General features: G+C 41.0%; 1 protein-coding gene across 1 annotated transcript in view; it reads right to left on the reverse strand.

Annotated features, from left to right (window-relative positions):
• Positions 1–9,136: 9,136 nt before the first annotated feature.
• The window catches only part of RANGAP1 (Ran GTPase activating protein 1), a 30,162-nt gene continuing 18,602 nt past the window's right edge, over positions 9,137–20,696 (reverse strand). The window contains exons 11-16 of the mRNA XM_054987810.1: positions 16,707–16,872; positions 16,321–16,440; positions 14,828–14,930; positions 13,261–13,349; positions 12,105–12,226; positions 9,137–11,017 (exon numbers count right to left, since the gene is read on the reverse strand). Of these exons, the coding sequence (XP_054843785.1) occupies positions 10,948–11,017; positions 12,105–12,226; positions 13,261–13,349; positions 14,828–14,930; positions 16,321–16,440; positions 16,707–16,872 (670 nt within the window). The 3' untranslated portion in view covers positions 9,137–10,947. The remainder of the gene's footprint in view (positions 11,018–12,104; positions 12,227–13,260; positions 13,350–14,827; positions 14,931–16,320; positions 16,441–16,706; positions 16,873–20,696) is intronic.

Raw genomic sequence — 20,696 nt, forward strand, 5'->3', positions numbered from 1 at the left:
ATTTTATGGTATTGCCACAGGACTAAGTTATGTGAGTTAAACTGCAACCTGTTGAGATCTTTGGCCACAGACTAATTTCTCAAGTCTATTAAAGTTTTTTCACTGTCTCCTTTATATTGCAGAGAAAGACATCATGGCTCAGTATTGGAGCAAGATCTTTCAACTTCTGTTGCGGACTATGATCTTTGTTGCCCCAATACTGCCTGCTGGTTTCCAGTGCCCCATCAGCTGCACATGCTCTTTGTCTGAAAAGTTTGTAAACTGCTCCAGTGCGAACTTGTCTGCTCTTCCCGCTGACATTCTGTCCACTACAGTGGAACTTGACTTAAAGTTCAATCATTTTGATACCTTGCTGAAAGATGCTTTCTCAGATTTGCTTGAGCTCAGTAGTCTGTACCTTGGGCACAGCCAGGTGCATCAAATTGAGCCAGGAGCCTTCCAGGGGTTGAAGAATTTGTACCATCTCTATTTGGACAACTGTCTTCTAGAGGAAATCCAAGGAGGAGCATTCAAAAATTTGACCAATCTAGCCTTCTTGCACCTAGAGCATAACCACATTGCTTACATCACACCAGGTATTTGTTGACTTGGGGAATTATTGCCCCCACAGTAGCAGTGAGGACTAGCCTGCACCTTTCCTGACTTCACTCTTCAATGCCCCAGGCCCAGGCATCTCAGGGTTTTCCAGAGTACAGAAACAATGTTTTCCTAGCACCTAACATACTGAACTGGAAATTAGTAAATTCAATCTCATCTGTCATAAATGCATAAGGTAGTCTTTGGCAAGCCACTTTTTTATCCTCTTGCCTGCTATGGGCAATGCAAAGTTAGTAATACTGGATCACCTTTACAGAGTTATTGTATGGCTAACAAGATAATCTGTAAGAAACAACAGACACTTGAAAGTGCTGTGCAAATGCCAATTATTATTATGTTAAACACACAGCATATGTAATGGGATGAGACGCACAACTATAGGACACGTAAGCCTTAGGCATATGCAAACTGCTTTCTGTTTTAACCAAAGCTGGCCTGAAATTACTTCGCTGAAACAAGTTAGTTTGGACACTCTATGAACAGACACTGGAATACTTCAATCTGTTTATTTTAGGCAGTAAAGTTTCCATCTCTCTAGTAAACAAAAAACGTTGATATTAACCATTTAGTATTCTTAAATTTTCTTAGTTGCCAATTCTTCAACACTGTCTATCTGTGTGGGAGATTTTTTTAATTCCTCCAGACCCAAGAGGTCATTCTTCTTAGTTTTGGAGAAAGGAAAAAGAATGGTTGATATTTCCTCTGCAAATTTGCAGCATTAGTTCTGAAAGAAAAGCATAGTAGTAATGACTCAAACTTGTACATTTACAGAAGGAACATGAGCTCTTCTCTCCTCACCCCAAAATCAGTGGGAAAAAATTGTCTCTCTAGAGATCTAAATAAATGGGCCTGCCTGGAATAGCAGAATGTGCACCCTTGCCACCAAGATAAGGCCTGGCATAATTCTGAGGTGTGTGGGTACAGAGGAAAACACAGGTCAGTTTGGAAATCAACAGGATACAGACCAGCGAAAAGACTACTGTGATGGAAAGAGCAAATACCAGCACACTACAATGCAGTAAGCTGTAAGCTAGTCTCTTTGATAGTTTCTCACCATGAACAATATAGCAGGACATCTCAAACTCAATAATATAAATTGTGGTTCAATCAGGTTTTAAGAGTATTTGTTACTTGCTGCTTGCTTACAGTTGAACAGAACTCTCACTTTTTCTCTCTTCCAGGTGCATTTTCTTCTTTGAAGAGATTGAGTTCCTTAGATCTGAGTTACAACCGGTTAACTGAACTTTCAGACCAAACCCTTAGGGGCCTCCAACAACTACGTCAACTTAATCTCAGTGCTAACCTTATTGCCAACTTATCTGCCAGAGCCCTCCCAGGCAACCTGCGCACTCTCTACCTTGACCAGAATCAACTATATAAGGTGCCTCGCACCATCTGCACCTCAACCAGACTCTCCACCTTACATTTAAGTGCCAATCATATCTGGCAGCTGACATCCCTCTCCTTTGGGAAGAAGCTTCGCTCCCTGAGGCAGCTATTTTTGGATAATCTTCCTCTAGAAAAGATTTCTGCCTCAACATTCAAAAGGTTACGCAGACTCGAACTCTTGAGTCTGAGGAACAATAGTTTGCAGTCACTTCCATCTCTGGAATCACTGAAGTATCTCTCCAGTCTTTATTTGACTGGGAACAAATGGCACTGTGATTGCAAATTGATCTGGTTACGTACTTGGCAGAAGAAAGTAGTTAGAAGAGAAGGCAACCTGGTAGAGTGCAGCTCCCCCAAAGCTCTTCAGGGACAACTCCTGGTGAATATAGAGGCAAGTAACTATTTAAATTTATGATTTTTAAAATTTCTAGAGTGGTAGCTAGCAATTATGGTTTAGCTGCATAGTAATCATATGCTGCAGACAAAACAATGAGAACTCATGGGATACCTCAAAAGTAGCCCTTACAAAAATGGCTACAGGAACAAGGCAGGTTTTCAAATGGTTTCTGCAATGTAGTTTAGACAGGCCTTAAAATCTACCTGCCACCTTTACCTTGAACAAATTATGGGCTTTGGGTTAAGTTGATGATGCAACAGGGAGCACTGCATACTAATGTGCAGAGTATAGGAAACAAGCAGGAGGAACTTGAAGTCCTAATACAGGAAGGGGACTATGACATAATAGGCATTACTGAAACTTGGTGGAATGACACAGTTGGAAAATTAGGATTGAGAGATAAACTTCTTCAAAAGGGATAGACAAATAAGGAAGAGGGGAGGAGTAACATTATATGTAAAGGAGGTATATACTTGTGAAGAATCTGAGCATGGAAGTTCAGCTGAGAGTAAAAATAAAAGGAATAAGAAATAGTGATATTATAGTGGGCGTCTGCTATAGACCACCAAGCCAAGCAGAGGACTTGGATGAGAAACTCCTAGAACAAATTACACAAGTTCATAAAGATTACACAAGTTCATAAAGAGACGAGACACAGCAGTCATGGGGAATTTCAATTACCTAGATATCTGTTGGAAGTCTAACTCTGCTAAAAATGAAAGGTCAAATAAATTCCTGACTTGTCTTGCTGACAACTTCATTTTTCAGAAAGTGGAGAGGGAAACAAGAGGTTCTGCTATCTTGGACCTGATTCTCACCAACAGGAAAGAACTGGTTGATGAGGTGAAAGTAGTGGGAACCCTGGGTAGCAGTGACCATGTAATTTTGGAATTTACAGTCTTGGGGAAGGGAAAAGCTGTACGTAGTCAGACATAGGTTGGACTTCAGGAAAGAAAATTTTAACAAACTGAAAGTTATGCTGGGTAGAATCCCATGGTCAGAAATACTTAAGGAGAAGGGAGTTCAAGAGGGGTGTAAGTTTCTTAAAGGCGAAATATTGAAGGCACGATCACAAGCAATTCCTATGAGAAGGAAAAACAGAAAGTCTAAAGAAGCTAAGGTGACTCCATAAACAGCTTTCTAATGAACTGAGAAATAAAGACTCAGGAAATGGAAGGAGGGCCTTATAACCAAGGATGAATATAAACAAACAACCAATGTTTGTAGGGAGAGCGTTAGAAAAGCTGAAGCTCAGTATGAGCTTCAGCTAGCAAGAGATGCTAAATAACAACAAAAAAGGTTCTTTGCTTATATTCAAAGTAAGAAAAAGAGCAAAGACACGGTAGGCCCACTGCAGGGACAGGAAAGTGAAATTGTAACAGGTGATGAAGAGAGGGTAGAACTGCTCAATTCCTACTTTTCCTCAGTCGTCACCTGTGAGGGAAATGGTCCTCAACATGGCATTAACAGAACACATGATGAGGGAAGAGTTACAGCCTAGGATCAACATAGGGGTAAGTACATAAACATCTAGTTTCTTTAAATAAAATTAAGTCCTCAGGGCCAGATGAATTGCATCCAAGGGTACCAAAAGAACCCACAGATGTAATTTCTAAGCCCCTGTCCATTATTTTTGAGAATTCTTGGAGAACAGGCAAAGTGGCAGAAGACTGGAGGTGGACAAATGTTGTCGTCATCTTCAAAGGGAAAAAGGAGGATCTGGGTAACTACCAACCTGTCAGTGTGACATCTATACCTGGAAAAGTTTTAGAACAAATCATCAGTCAGTCCTTGAGCATTTAGAAAGGATAGCTGTGATTACTAAGAGCCAGCATGGGTTTCTCAAAAACAAGTCATGTCAGACTAACCTTATCTCTCTCTTTTTTTAGGAAGTTACTAGCTTGCTGGTTCAGTGGAAATGCTGTAGATGTAGTTTATCTCAATTTCAGTAAGGCTTTTGAGAAGGTTCCACATAATATCCTTGTTGACAAGTTGGTAAAATATGGTTTGGGTCCTATTATTGTTAGGTAGAACTGTAATTGGTTGACAGATCGCACTCAAAGAGTGCTTGTTAATGATTCCTCATCCTCTCGGAGAAGAGTGACAAGTGGAGTGCCCTAGAGATCGGTCCTGGGACCTGTTCTGTTCAACATTTTAATAAATGATTTGCATGAAGGAATACAGGGAATGCTTATTAAATTTGCAAATGATACTAAATTGGAAGGGGTAGCAAATATGGTTGAAGAAAGACTCAGGATACAGGATGATCTTGACAGGTTGGAAAACTGGGCTAAAATAAATAAAAAGAATTTCAACAGAGATAAATGCAAAGTTCTGCATTTAGGTAGGAAAAATCAAATGCATAATTATAAGATGGGGGAGACTTGTCTTGGCAGTGGTACGTGCGAAAAGGATCCAGGGGTCTTAGTAGACCATACACTGAACATAAGTCAGCAATGCGATGTGGTAACTAAAAAAACAAATGTGATATTGGGCTGTATCAACAGAAGCATAGTGTCCAGATCATACAAAGTGATGGTATCGTTCTACTTTGCTCTGGTTAGACTGCACCTAGAGTATTGTGTTCAGTTTTGGGCACTACAATTTCAGAAGGATATAGACAAGCTGGAACATGTCCAGAGGAGGGCAACAAAGATGGTGAGGGGTCTGGAGACCAAGACCTATGAGGAAAGGTTGAAGGAGCTCAGTTTGTTTAGGTTGGAGAGGCAATGACTGAGAGGTGATATGATAACCATCTTCAAGTACTTGAAGGGTTGTCATACAGAGAATGGCGTGTTGTTTTCCGCTGCCACAGAAAGTTGGGACCAGAACCAACGGGTTGAAATTAAATCAAGAATTTTCGGCTAAACACTAGGAAGAATTCCTGACAGTTAGAGCGGTTCCTCAGTGGAACAGGCTTCCTTGGGAGGTGGTGGGATCTCCTTCTTTGAAGGTTTTTATGTAGAGGCTAGATGGCCATCTGACAGCAATGCTTATTGTGTGAACCTAGGCAGATCATGAGAGGGAGGGCAAGAAGGGTTACATTAGTGCTTAGTTTTTGTGGCCTCTTCTTACATGCCCAGGGTAAGGCTGATTGCCACCTTGGGGTGAAGTAGCAATTTTCCCCAGGCCAGTTTGGCTAGGGATTCTGGAGGTGTTTTGCCATCTTTTGGGCATGAAGTAAGGGTCACTGGTTGTGTGCATGCAGAGGGGGAAGTATTTGTGAATTTCCCGTATTACGCAGGGGGTTGGACTAGATGACTCTAGAGATACCTTCCAACCCTGTGATTCTATGAAAAAGCAAAAAATCCCTAGGCAGTTTTGGAGTTGGAGTCCAAGCTTACTGACTTGGCTACTGCCAGTGAGAGATGACTTTGGATGTAGAATGAGGGAACAAGCATAGTGACAAAAATATTAGAGTGATCATGTCTCTGGGTTTACCAGCAATGCAAAAAGTGTGCGGACATGTACATGCTCAGTGGATTAATATAGTGGGCAAGACCAGCAATGACAAGTGGTATGGTACATACTGTAAACAGAGTAGTGCCAGTGCAATGCACGACTAGTGCTTTACAGAAAAGTGCTAAATATAAGCTGCTTTGGGTCGCCACTAGAGGCAGGCACAAACCGAAATATGAACTGAAGTTTGTATGAACTGGGCCGGTCTGTGGTTTGTGAACTGGCGGTTCATGGGAGCCTGGCGCTGATCAATCAGTTTCCTAGGCAATGGGGGGGGATGGGCTCTCTGCAGACCTTCTGCTGACCCAGAAGTGACGTTTTCACGAACTGAACGAACTGGTTCACAAACCAGGGCAAGTTCTTGAAAGTTCGTGGTTCATGAAATGCGACAAACCGTGAACTGCATGGTTTGGAATTTTCCTGGTTCGTGCCCATCTCTAGTTGCCACAGGGGAGAAAGATATCTCAATGAAATTGGGGAAGTAATAACTAGTACTAAATGAAGCAGGTAAATGCTTTGTGAAAAACATCAGAACATGTTTTGAAAGAGGATAAACAATATTTGGTGTAAATTTGAGGTCAGAAACTCACACCAGCCCTTCCCAATAGGAGCCATCAGCTTCTACTTCCTAACCCCTACAAATATATTGAATGTATTTTCTGCATTCAATATATTTGTACTTTATTCTGTGGTGTGAAATTACTGTCCATAGGAACAAGAGTGAATTTGCAGTTGCCTTTAGCACAAGTCTGTGGGGAAAAATAGAAGAAATAATAGCAATAATCCAAGCTATTTTTCTTTAGAGCTTTGAAAAAGAAATACAAGAATTGCTTGTGCTGTACACCCTCCCCCTCAGAGTCCTTGATGGCCTTAGACCCACATACCTGCAGGACCAGCTCATCTGGTATGCCCCACTGGGATTGTTTTGCTTATTTGAGCAAAACTGCTAACCTGTAAATGAGTAAAAAAGCAAGTGCTTGTTCATGTACTATCTCTGTGGGGGCTCCCACCTAGGTAGTCAGGAAGTCCAGCCACCCCCAGTTCTTTCATTTCAGAGAATGTGCAAACATAAGTGTACAGGGGGGGCACTTTTAAAAAGGGTTAAAACAGTAATATAGAATCAACCTTCTATGCTGCTCTAAAATAGTATTGTAGTCTGTTGCAGTTTATTGCATGTATCAGCTCCTTTACTGTAACGCAATGCCTTCTGTAACCCCCTTTCTTCATTATGTCATGTCAGTCATGCCTTAGACTGATTTTAGTTTGCATTTTTTCTTGCTGTCCAATTAAATAGCTTTTCATATTTTGTAATCCGCCTTGAGTATCAGTGAGAAAGGCAGACTATAAAAATGAGTTTTTTAAAATAATTGTGTAGGCTAAGCAGTTTTTTCAAGTGCTTCATGAACCTGCAAAAAACCTACTAGCCAAAGAAGACAAATGAGGAAGGAGTGTGTACTCGACATGAAATGAAAACTTTCACTAGCCCACTTTGAAAATTCTGTCTATAGCAAAGAGGTAATTAGCAAAGACGCTGCCGTGCAAGTTAAAACTTGTAAGTCAAGGGGGATTGAGGCTTCCCCATGAAACTATACAGCTCTGCAGCTGAAAGATGTGTGTTACATTTGAGATTTTGCTTTACAAACTAAAGAAGTGAAAGCAAGTATGATTAACGTATGAAAGGTTGAGAAAGATGTTGATTCCTTATTCTTTCCCTCTCCTCCAGTTACAGAAACTGACTTGTCCTCCTTTTCAAATCAATTCTGGCTTGAACTCTTCTTTAAACACTGTTCTCAAGACATCTGCTCCACCCAGTGAAGGACTTTTACCACGGGCTACTACCACACTTCCTACTACTGTTTTCACTACTTTAATTACCAGCAAGATCATCTCTACGACAGACAGGTACTCCACATAACTACTATGCACTGGAGAAACACAATCCCTGCCTATCTGACCACATTAGCAGCATCAAAACGCAGACAAAGGGAGATAATACTCTAGAAGTTACCTGGTCTTTCTCTGGAGATCATGGCGAGTTTGAAGTGCGCTGTAAATCCACTGCGGGTCAACAAGTATTGCGAGTGACTGGAGGATTAACAGAGATTGAGTTTCACCATCTCCAACCAGCAACTGAGTACAGAGTCTGCATCATTCCCCTGAGCGAGAACCTCTTGGAATGTGTAGCTCCAACAGACCAACAGTGTACAGCAGGACACATTGGAACACATATTGTACCTCAACACAGCAATTCAGCCCTTGGAATTGGTGTCTCCATTGGACTTCTAGCACTGACAGCCCTGGCTCTCTTTGCATTTTACAGACTGAGGTTCAGACAAATCCATTTCCAACGCTATTACGATGAAGACAGTCCATCTTTTCAGCGCCGAGGTATTGCTCAGTCCAAGCTGACCACAGAGCTTGTCTATGAGAACTTAGAGGATGGTCACCAGCATATTTTACATGACAGCTGCCAGCCAGCAGCCGAAGGTGTACTCCAAATGCCTGCCCCATTCACACTGACCTACTATGAAGAAACAAAATTCCAATTCCAACCCTCTAAGCTTTATTAGTCACTTTCAGTAAGCAACAAATGCCAGGACCTATGAATGTCCCCTAAAGCCTGCCACAGACTTCAACATAAAATTGAAAGGCATCTTCTCAAATGTAGCCTTTTTACTGAATTTTTACTCGAAGAATGTAGAAGTCAGCTGTTTGCTTTCATGACTGCAGAGAAGAAGTCTGCTTCTTCTCTTATCTACCATCATTTACAATATGTGTGTTCAGACTGTTCAGCAGGGACCAGAGAAAGATAAACAGGCAGAGATGCGTTATGATGTACCTCTCCAACCATCATATTTAAGAGCCTCGTTGCTAATGCAAAATTTACATAACACAGGTTTAAACAAACAGTATCTCTGAAGAATCGTATTAGAGCGGATTGTAGGCCTCCCTTCCACCTATACAAACAGCTAATGCAAGAGGGGCAGTTCAAACTGCTTCTTGCTCACCGCAGCCACCCATTTGGCATAGCTTTTAGTTGTCATGGGTCCCCCAACCCAAAGTACAGCTCAAAGGCTGAGGGAAGGTAGGGAAAAAATCTACCTCTGCTGATACTGCATAGGATTCAACTTATTTACAATTTATGGCAACTGCTCTATCAAAAAAACATTGTATATATGTGTATTAGTCAACTTTTTCTTTTTTGTAAGTCCAAGAAAACTTTTTGAAAACTTGAGTTACTACTTATTATATAACAGCTACAACAGCACAGACTACGTATTTTCCCTTGCTAGATAAAGTAATTAATAATCAAAGCTGACTTCTGCCGAGCAAGACTTTTTGTCTATCAAGGACAGTATTGTCTACTCTGAGTCTGATCTATGTGCGGAAACTGACCATTCACTTGATGAGTGAGATTAGGGGGGAGAAACCCACTCCAGAGATATATAACAAGGCTCTAACGCTAAAGTTTTCCTGGTGGAGGAATATAAGATTATGCAAGGCAATTTAAGTCAGATGCTAAACTATTTAAAAAATCACAGTATATTAAGAACTACAGCCATGAAAATAGTGTATATTTATTTACTTCATTTATACCCAACTTATTCCCCAATGGAGTTCCCAAGTGGCTTACAACGTTATCTCCTCCTCCATTTTATCTTCACAACTCTGTTAAGTAGGTTGGGCTGAGAGCATGTGACTGGCCCAAGGTCACTCAACAAGTATTCATGGCAGACTAAGGATTTGAATTTGGTTCTCCTAGATCCTATTCTGATACTAGCCATTATACTATGCTGACCCTCACACCACTGTGCTTATAAATTGCCCTGATTTTCTGAGAATGTGACTTTGGGAATAAATGTCCATTTGAAAGGAAAAACAGTGATCCAAATTTGTGGCTCTTACACAGGAGATACACCTAGTAGTTTGTTTTCTTTGAACTGAGTATCACATAGCTTGATGTGCCATAGCGGCTGGAAAAAAATCTGAGAGCATCAGGTGAGGAACTCATTTGTAATGGGTTCCATTCTATTCAAATTTTGAAATGAAATCTCAAAACAGTTGCATAGAAGAAGATTCAAATGCAAAAATCCTAACAACTTTGAAGAAGAGAACAACAGGACAAGAGAATTGAGCTTCAGGTACAGCTGAGATGGACAATTACTTACACTGTGCGAAGGAATAATTTTTAGTTCTATTTCAGTTTGATTAGCCTACTTCCTTCTTATGCAGTAAACATCCCCCAAGTTTAATTGATGAAACCTGCTGCTTCACAGATGAAACCTGCTACTTCACAGACAGCAATGATCCCCACTGACAAGAAGAGAAAGGATAAAGAAGAGAAGGTTCTAAGAAGAGCCACAACTGATTTTGCTTATTCTGAACCAAATCTATTTTAATTGGGCACATGTGGGTGCATAAATCAGTATCACTACAGCAGGCCAGCAGAATCAGTCTTATTAGTGAGAAAATTCAATGAAAAGTGGTGAAGGATCATTATTCATGAAAACCAAACAGGCAATGTAGTGTACCTTCCTTAGGATATATGTCACATTCCACATGACATCCCAAATCTTAGAGAAACTACAAAAACAGCAATGATGCTTTGTATCTGGTGCTGGCTAACAACTGGGGGGGAAAACATACCCAATATTGTTCTTACCGCTTAATGGAGTAATAAAGCTAGATTCAGAATTCTGCTGCTACTATCCCAAGAGAGGAGGTCCTTTGACAAACAATACCATTTGAGACAACAGGCAAGTCCCAAACTTTGACAACAGTTGAATTTGGAAACAGAAGTCCCAACAAAACAAGAGTAGAACAGACGAGTGAGAACTAGCAGAACAGAAACTTTCAAGATAAAATAGGAAGGCAGAGTTCACTTTGGAAACGAGGAGCTTAAAATAATATTTAAAAAAAACACAACAACATAAAAACATAGTGCAGAGTTTCTCAAAGTTTGTTATAGCAGAAGGCAGCCAGACATCTTGGAGACAAGATAGGAAGAGTGTTTCATCCCTAAGTTCTGTTCTCTTTTCCTGCTCTCCATCTTGAAACACTTTGCTGACAGTCTTATGACAGGGATGGTGGTAGCTGCTCATGTGTCACAGCTGATGGAGAGTCTGCAACAGTAAGTGGCGGGCAACAGAACAAGAATCCAAAGCACGGTTGGGTCTGCAGAGGCAAAATGAAAGATTTTTAGACTTTAGGATGACTTACACCTGAATACAGTCTTGTTCTTCACAGGGATAAGATCTACCATTATAGATTTTGAACTAAAAAAAATTCAGGGTCTTCAATCTCTAAACTTATCTTACCTGTGTGCCTTCTGCATATAAGTAATATAATGGATCAGCAAAATACTCTTTTTATAAATTGTCTATGTGGATCTAAGTGTTAACAGTTTAAATTGAAGGTATATAATTGTTAAGAGAAAATGTAAGCATTCTTTGATAATGTTTTCTTGTGGTACTATACCCCAAACAAACTGAATTGTTGTTAAAGTATCCCTTTTCCAAGGAGATAACCAAGTAATTGGAAGCTAACTTGATGTCTATGACTTCATAGATGCAAACCTCTCATTTAGCCTAACAGAAACTACCTGGAAAATCACAATTTTAATTATTTTCAAGGCTCAGACAGCTCCATTAGGAAACATATTTCATATAAGGTGACCCCTATATGGTGAAATTCCATAGATACTCAAACTGCTGGGATCAACCCTGCCCCCCGCCCCCAACAAGGAAATAACATTTCATATTACTTTAAAGTTGCAGTGAGTTACTGGATTATTCTTAATATTTATCCCCTTTTAAAATACCACTCATTCAATTAATTATCTTTACCCTTTCCGATTCTTTGGAAATAGGCAAGTTAACTAGAAGTATTGACCACAGCCTATTGACCATAGCATATTGATGCTATATTTTAATAAAAATTTAGATTCTGGATATTTTTATTACCTTGAAAATAAGTATACTGGTTTCATTTTTACTATGCAAACAGAGTAATTATTTTAACATTATGCATACGAATTTCAGAGTGTTTTCTAATAAACAATGTAATTCTCTTTTCACTAAGATGGCTACTTCTAAAGATCTAAATCTAATGGCAAGTCGTCTAACATTGCTGAACATTTTATTCAGTCTTGATAACAGGATGTACAAGAGCCAGACTAGTCAAGTGTTTTTTGCAAGAGAAATTGCAACTAATTTTCACCAATATAAACTAATTTTCCTTGCGAAGGAAGCACAGTACTCACTTTGTGACAAAGGCCAAGAGCACTGGAACAAGAGATTTGGGGAAATAATCTTGCTGGACTGTATGATTTAGAGTCATCAGAGGGCCATAAAGGCTTAGAACAGCCTTGATCTTCTCTTCACTCTAGAAAGCAGAAGTGAGATATAGATAAGCTACAATCCCTTAAGGCAGTCCAGGAAGTTTTCCTCATATGATTGATTTTACTAATATTTGTGAAATTACGAAGCACCTGCTTGCATTCCTTTCCATTCTTACCCACATATAACAGAACACACTCCTCCATCCATCCACCCTTTTATGGTGGAAATGCAATGCTGTTGGGGCAAACCTCTGAAACCCAAGACTAACAGTTAGGCTAACCATGTGTTGCTCCTCCAGCCTGGAGGAAAGCATATTTACTATGCCATCTGTGTCCAGAACAGAATTACAACTTGAAAGGAAAAAAAAAAAGTTTGTTTGCAAAGGCACTGAGTAACACTATGCTTTAAAAGATAGTCATGCCCAACAATTTAAGAAAGCAGAAAGTGCTTTGCAATTAAGATTTTAAAAAATCTACAATTTCATTAATGCTTCATAATTTCTGAAGGAGCCTCGTGGCACAGAGTGGTAAGCTGCAGTACTGCAGCCCAAGCTCTGCTCACAAGTCACGACCTGAGTTCGATCCTGGCAGAAGCCGGGTTCAGGTAGCCGGCTCAAGGTTGACTCAGCCTTCCATCCTTCCAAGGTCAGCAAAATGAGTACCCAGTTTCCTGGAGGTAAAGTGTAGATGACTGGGGAAGGCAATGGCAAACCACCCTGTAGCAAAAGTCTGCCAAGAAAACATCATGATGTGACGTCCCCCCATGGGTCAGTAATTTCTCACATTTCTCACAAAATGGTCTCTACATTTTTCATGTCATGCTCAAAACAGAAAGGGAGTATGCGAAGGTCCATCACCATTTTAACAGGATTTCATAATGTTATAGCCTGTTTCTATTATCCCTAATCGGTCCACTGGAACACAGTTTTCACAGAAACAAAAACACTTTTATTCATAGTGGGCAATATGCTGGCCTTCTGAATCTTGGGGTTTTTAGGACAAGGATGCTGAGTTACTGTCAGGGATCACACAACCACACGTAATAGAGCTGTTGCAATTCACTTGCCTCCCATCTCACCTTGAGTAATCCCATGTGGATCAGCAGGCTTGTAATGAAAGCATCAGAATTGAAGGTAGCTGAAGAAAAGGCTTCCCTCATCAAAGCATCTAAAAAGAAAGATGCATTTGGTTTAAAGAGAGCAAGAAATAATTAGCTTGCACAGTGCTGCACAACTCCTTTCATTTTTCAGGCTATATTCCCAATCTCTTAAAGCAACAGGGCAGTTAACGTGTACACCATTACTTTGCTGACATCTGGCAAAGTAGGGATTTATAAAGGAATGGACTAGTTGCCACTCTCATCCTTGACACATATCACAACACAAAAGTTGTGCAACTAACTGCTATAATGAATGGGACTGCATCCTTGAAAATCACAAGAGTGGCAATGTATGCAGTAGCTCCAATTTAGGGGCACCACCAAACAGGGCGAAGGAGCATCTGCATTTGATAGGTAGACGAATAGCCACCCCAACTCCAATGGATGTCTTTTTCACCTAAAGGACGGCTAACACACAGCTATATAGGATGCTTTAAATTGTTCTGCATGTTAAGTTATTATAAAATGCATCCAGAGATGTGGAAGCTCAGAAAAAAAGTGGAAAAATATCCCCTCCAACCAACAGGACCTTATTTATATTTTTCCAACAAAAAAATGGAAGTTTGCAGGAGTGCAAAAAAAAAATCTCCTGTGGAATATTCTCATAGAATGAGTGAAATGTTCTTTGATAAGGTGCTCCTCAAACTATATAGTATGAAAGTTTTTATGTAAGTATCTACAGCACTGATGATAATTTGCTTATATTATAGACATATACATGTTTTTAAACTTTTGTTGTTTATTCTACTGTGACAAATTTTGTCCACAATTAACATGCTATAATGACAAAGCTATTGAGGAGTTCAGTGTTAAAGTTTAACTTGATATACATTTAAGCTGCTGGCCCTTATGTGAATATGAGACTGTTCCCTGTACCAATGATACACTTTTGTTTACTATTAAAGGTGTTTTCTATTTGCAACTTTTATTCCCCCCCTGCCTCTCAGATGGCAAAGAGTAAGATGTATGTACTAAGGTAGCATAGGTACAGCAGTCCGCAACTCTCTCAAGCATTGGGTATATTCACAGTTTTGCTTCCAGAAACTTAAGCCTTTGTACTTTTAAATCTCATACTTATCCCAAATAACATATAGAATTGTAATAAATCTTAAATTATAAATGCGATGCCATTAATACAGTAAAATATATTCATATTTTATAGTGAGCCCTTAGACTTAACTTTTTATTTCAGCTCTGTTTTAGATTTCTGCAATCCAAACCCTATTGTACTGTTTATTAGATGTCCCATCACATTGACTGTATTTGACTTACACTACGTAATCCGCCTTGAGTCTCAGCGAGAAAGGCAAACAATAGATGACATAAATAAACTGGCCACCCATGTATTCTACAACCTGAGTGCTGGATAACCTCTGATTTGTGCCCCCCTCCCCCCCGGCAGTCATCATGCAGTCACCCTCATTTGCCCTGTAGATCATGAGTTTGCCAACCTCATTTATTCTAACATAGTGTAAGTCAAGCTCACCTGTTGTTTCATGCACTGCTGTTTTCACCGTTGTTTCATCTTTGAACACTGAAGAGATCTTCAAAAAAACCATAACTACCTTCTCAGTGTCAGACGTGTCTGTCTAGAAGAAACAATTCCAGAATCTGAATGCCAAATCTATAGCAAAATATCATGTTGCTAGAAAGAATAACTGATCCATGATTGGACACTTCAACATCTTGAATTTACAACTAGCACACTTTAATAGAGAAAAGCACACAAAAGTAGGCAATTTCTGGGATCTAAATTTATCAAGCATTATTAAACCTAATAAAGGCTCAAACACATGTGAAAGTAAAATGCGCAATCTACACACATGCAAAGTCTAGATGCTCTCACAACCTGCTGTTTTCTGGACAAAATGTACAGAAAAGAGACGCACACACTAAATGAGCAGATCATTTTTAAAGTGTTCTTGGAGTAGTGCCTGAGCTGTAACTCATTTTGCCCTCCAAGCAGTTCCACATAAAGTGTCTTAGTAGTACTCTGCTTAAGTCAGTGGTGTTTAAAGTTGGACATTTCAAGCTCTCAGACTTCAAACTCCATCCTGGAACAAACTCATTCAATGGCCTTTGGAAGGTACCTTCTCTCACTTCAGATTCTTATATCTGAAGACATTATCATAGTAACTAGGCCTAATTATATTAATGCAGTTCAAATAATAGATACTACAAATGCTTTGTCTTTTCAAGGCTCTCTCAGTACACTTTTGGAGTTTACAAGATCTGGTATCTGACTATAAAAGCCTTAAACTAGGTAAGAAGTTGATTCTTGCAGAAGTTAGCACTCCATCTTATGGTATCACGGGACAAAGGAAACTCTGTCTCTCAGACTCCTTTTGTAGCTTTCTGGGTGCTATTTCAGTATTTATATTCTGAATTTCCTACCACATGTGGCAAAGCAAAATTCCCAACTGCAGCCTTGCAGTAAATTATTGTAAGCCACTTCAAAAGGCATTTAATAAGAAATTTAGACAATTGCTACTTATATAAATGGATCGTCCTTAGAGAGGGAGAGAGACAGACAGAGGAGTGTGAAGGGAGTGTGAAGAGCAGGCATTTTTTTAAGGGGCAGGGAGGAGAGAGAGATTTTATCCTGGTTTTAATCTGGAATTTTAAAAATAATTTTGTAAGCTGCCTTGAACTATGTGGAAAGGTGAGGTATAAATGCTTAAATAAAACTGATGTCCAGGTGGCTTGTAAAGCTGTTCTGAAAGATTGGGTCTTATTACACACACTCCGCACTGCAGAATACAGCATCTGACTCTGGTCTATGATTCATGCCATAGGGAATGTGAACATTTCTTCAGTACAGTTAAGAGAAGAGCATACTCCTATGTTTAAATAGAAAGCATTCTTACAGACAGAGCAGCTAGCTAAGAGTGGGGGAACTACTGGTGAAGAGGGCAACACCAAACACCTTCAGTGCACAGAGCAGCTGCTTCACATTTGATTTAAACATCAGTGGCTTACCTGCTGAACTATCAACGTCGAACACTTGGGGCCCAGTCGCAACAGTTTCTCTGGAGAGGGAAAAGCAAGAAACGTGCCGACATCCACAGGAGGAAGAGTGGAAGACACTGGAGTGGAATCCTAGAACAGATAGCTCTGAACATTAGCACATCTTTGTGTGCACCACAGATCTCAATGTGCACACTTAAGTACTGGAACCACAAAGGACTTAACCAAAATAGAAGAGGGGACCGGCAGCAATCATGAATCCTGACGGCAAGAACTGTTAGCCTTGCTAAACTGCTGGGCTTACAAACATCAAAAAGTGAGACCAACAATACACACACCTCTTCCCTCAGCAGTTTCTCCTTCATCACCTGAATGTAATGGAATCTGGCTGTACTTACATGAGTCTCTAAAAATTTTTTAGGAGTCAGCAATTCTTGTTCTCCTTGCCCCCTCTCCTGCACCTGAGAAGGTTCTTCTTCTTCTTCCTCCTCCTCCTCCTCCTCATCTTCTTCTTCATCATCATCTTCATCTTCCTCATCCTCCTCATCTTCCCCTTCATCATCACTAAATCAAGGAAGTTTTAGAAAAAAGTTATAAAGTTATAACGTTCTGCATGATGCAGACAGATGTTATTTATACAATCATATGAATTTCTTATCATCTTGGGGAAGTTATAAAAATGTTGGGTTGAATGCTGCAACAGAACTTGTGGAAGTTGGCAAAGCACGTTTTTGTCTACCCACCCCAGAAGCATTCCCTGATGAAGCAGTGTGAAGTACATAGGGATCTACAACTACATATTAACAGTGACATCTTAATCAGAGTTACCACAGGCTAAGCCCACTGATTTCAATGGGCTTAGACTGGAGTCGCTTTGCTTAGGATTTCACTGAAAATGTATTTTTCCGCCACACCTTTATTCTCTCTCTCTCCTGGACTCTGTATTGGTGCTGCCTCCTTCTTATATCCTCCAAATTGACCACAAACAGAAAAGCACCCAAGTCTCTAAAAAGGTGTCAACTTGCTTCCATTTTTTTAAAAGGTAAATTATCTCTCTGATTTCTTTTAATAGCTTGAAATACCTATTTTAATAAACAATTAGTAGAGATGTGAATGCTGGAAAAAAACTGAAAAAACCCAGTCCCCCGGCTGACCTTGAGCATCATATGCCTAAAAGGATGTGGGGAGCTTTAAATAGTAATTAGACAGAAGAATCGGGGGGAAAGTTACAAAGGAAAAAATGGGAAATTTTAGAGAGCACTGGGTGTGGGTTGGAGATACCTGTAAACCATTTACTCTTTTGGAATGAGTTTCCTCCCCTCTCTCAAAATATATAGCATGAAAATATCAGAAGAATTTTTCAATTTGCCCAGTAGAAGAACTGGGAAAGGTTGGGAAGCATAGTAAGTGAATAAGTAAAACGTTGAAGGTAAAATTTTCTTTGAAAATTTGGTATGAAACATTTTGTAAGACAATTTACAGCACTATATAAGGAGAATTCCTGTGTGTACTGGTATACATATAGTATATATTCAAGATTTTTTTGTTTAAATGGGAGTAATTTTGGCAGCAACTGATGTGCCATAATGTGTTTAATGATAATACATTAAAGAGTTGTTTTCAACTTGATATCCAAATATGCCAGTAGTCCTACATACTGTGACAATATGAGAACAATTCAGTCCAAATAATACATTTTGATTACTTCAGAAGTTTTCCTCCTACCTTCAGGTCTTATTTTCCACTATGTCTCAAATGGCAAAAATTAAAGACACATGTGCAAAGACAGTACAGAAATTTGGAGTTCTCTCTCAAGTATTAGGTATATTTGCAACTATGCACTGAAAATTAAGACGCCTACATTTTTTAAATTTCATAAATATGACAATTACAAATTTTTAAAATTTTATTTTATTCCATTTATATTCCGCTCTCCCCGCAAGTGGGCTCAGAGAGGATCACAGCCAGTAATAAATACAATAAAAACAGATAGCATAAATTAGATTAAAAAGTATCAGTCAGTACAGTAAAGTCTACAATGGACAGTCACACCCATATTGCACATCCACCAAGCATTAAAACTAGGCATGGGCACGAACTGAAATACAAACCAAAGTTCGTCATGAACTGGGCTGGTTCGTGATTTGTGAACCAGCGGTTCATCGGTGCGCATTTCTGATGAACTGCAATGAACTGCTATGATTTTTAAAGCGGTTTGTTGAGTTTGTTTTTCGGTTTGTCACTACAGACAGCCTTCTGCAGACCTGGGAACACCAACGTCAGCCTTCCAAAGCTTGATAGGCAGCTCTGGCTACCTACCAGAGAGCTCCCATTCTGCTCCATGAAAGCAGAAGGAGCGTATAACCCCCAGCTCTCAGGCAAGCAGTTAGTTTCCAGCAGGCAGTTAGACAGAGAGGATCTGCTGTTGGATTTTCAGTAACAGAAGGAGGTATTTGAAGCTTGTGCTTAAGATTCTGTTCCACAGCCAGGCTCAGGGGCTAAGCTTAGTGCGTTACTCATCTGAGGAGTCTTTTATTATTATTTCGAGCACCTCTCCTGGTGCCAGTCTCAGGGGCCAAGCCTAGTGGGTTCCTGTGAGGACTCACAGAATATTTTGTATAGATTATACTTATTAACAGTATCATTATTATTTAGAGCACCTGCTCCAGCTGGGAAGGTGCCTGGGTGGTGGGTCAGGGCTCTGACCCAAGCCCAGTCTCTGTGCCACTGCCAGCCTCAGGGGCCAAGCCTAGTGGGTTCCTTACCTGAGGGCCAATACCAATCACAATGCCTATTAACACCATACAAGTTAGAGTGGGGGGCAAGAGTGGTTGTGAGGAGAAGAAGTTCCAAGTCCGTCCTGCTGGCCCACTGCTGTCCAGCACTAGTGGGGAGGTCTCAGAGGCAGAGCCTCTTTTTCCAGATCTGCTTGTGGGGACCAAGGAGGCAGAAGAGTTGTTAGCTTTGACAGAGGAAGAGCAGCTGCTAAAAATTTTGAGGAGAAGAGATCTCAGGGTACTGATGAATCAGGGGATCATGTAGTCACAGACAATAGCCAATAGAAACATGGGGGCAGCCCTGAATGCCACATCCCTTGAGGGCATTGTCTGCCTGGCGCACAAGATGCACCTGGACATGAGGGATGCTCTTGGGCTGGATAGCACCATCAAGCCCATCTGGGACCAGGGAACAGTGGACAAGTGTGCCTTGTAGGACAGCTGCCAGCATCTGGCTGCCCACTTTTACCACAGCATTAAGTCTGCCCTCCAGCTGCATGAAAGGAAGGAGGAGGGGGGAACTTGAGCACCAACTCCTCCAGGACATGCCCACCATTGGAACTCTCTATGCAATGATAGCTTGTCTGGTGGAGCAAAAAAACGTGTTGCAGGATATCATGTCCTCTGTGCCCATTTTGCAGGGGGGAAAGGAGCACAGCATTAGTTCCACAGACTGGCTAGCCCTCTCCCAAATGGTCCATGTCCTGAAGCCGTTTCAGGACACCACCGACCTCCTCTGCTCTTACACAGCCAGCCTGGGGCAAGCCATCCCCCTGATCCATGGGCTAGACTGGGGGCTGGTCAAAGAACTGGAGCAGGGGGAAGCTCTTCTCCCCAGAGTCAGGGCTTGGTGAGAAGGTTGCAGGCAGGTGTAGCCATCCACTTGCATCCTCTGTGCCAAGAGGGGTGTACAGACTGACCTGCATATGCGACCCCTGTATAAAAGGCAGCATTGTGATGTGCAATGCTGAGCTCCAGCAATGGAAGCAGGACAGCATGAAAGAGGGGTTTTTGGTGGAGAAGGCAGTGACGGAAGAGCCCAGTGCACCAGGCCGTAAGAGCCCAACCAACAAGGACCCCCCCCCCGCCACTACTGGTCCTCGGTGGCGAGATGGGAAGGTGGCGGCATTAGGGAGGCCAGGCGTGCCCTTGCAGAGGACTTGGTGGAGGTGATGGTGCAAGAGCATCTTCCCAAGCCTCTTGACTCCAATTCCCTGGAGTACTGGGCATGCAAAGCTGCCATCTGGCTGGACATGTCACCTGTGGGCATGAACCTCCTCTCCTGCCCCTCCACTAGTGTCCAGAGTGAGCAGATATTCTCCCACCTGGGAGACCTCCTCCGTGGACCTGGTGGATCAATTGGCCTTCATAAAGATCAATCTCCCCCTGCTGGGCTACTCCTCCTGGACCTTGGAGATTGAAGTTCCAGGATCCCCCTCCCATTGGAAGGTAACCTTGGCCACCCGAACAACAGGTGAATTGGGGTATCAGGGCTTTGAGCAACCCTCAGTCTATGCGGCACAGCCAGGCACATGGGAAAAACTAAGTGGGTTCCTCAGCTGAGGACCCACATTTTATTTATTACTATTTATTATTTGGGGTACTTCTGGG

Source organism: Eublepharis macularius, chromosome 9 (assembly GCF_028583425.1).
Source record: "Eublepharis macularius isolate TG4126 chromosome 9, MPM_Emac_v1.0, whole genome shotgun sequence".
Lineage (NCBI taxonomy): Eukaryota > Metazoa > Chordata > Lepidosauria > Squamata > Eublepharidae > Eublepharis > Eublepharis macularius.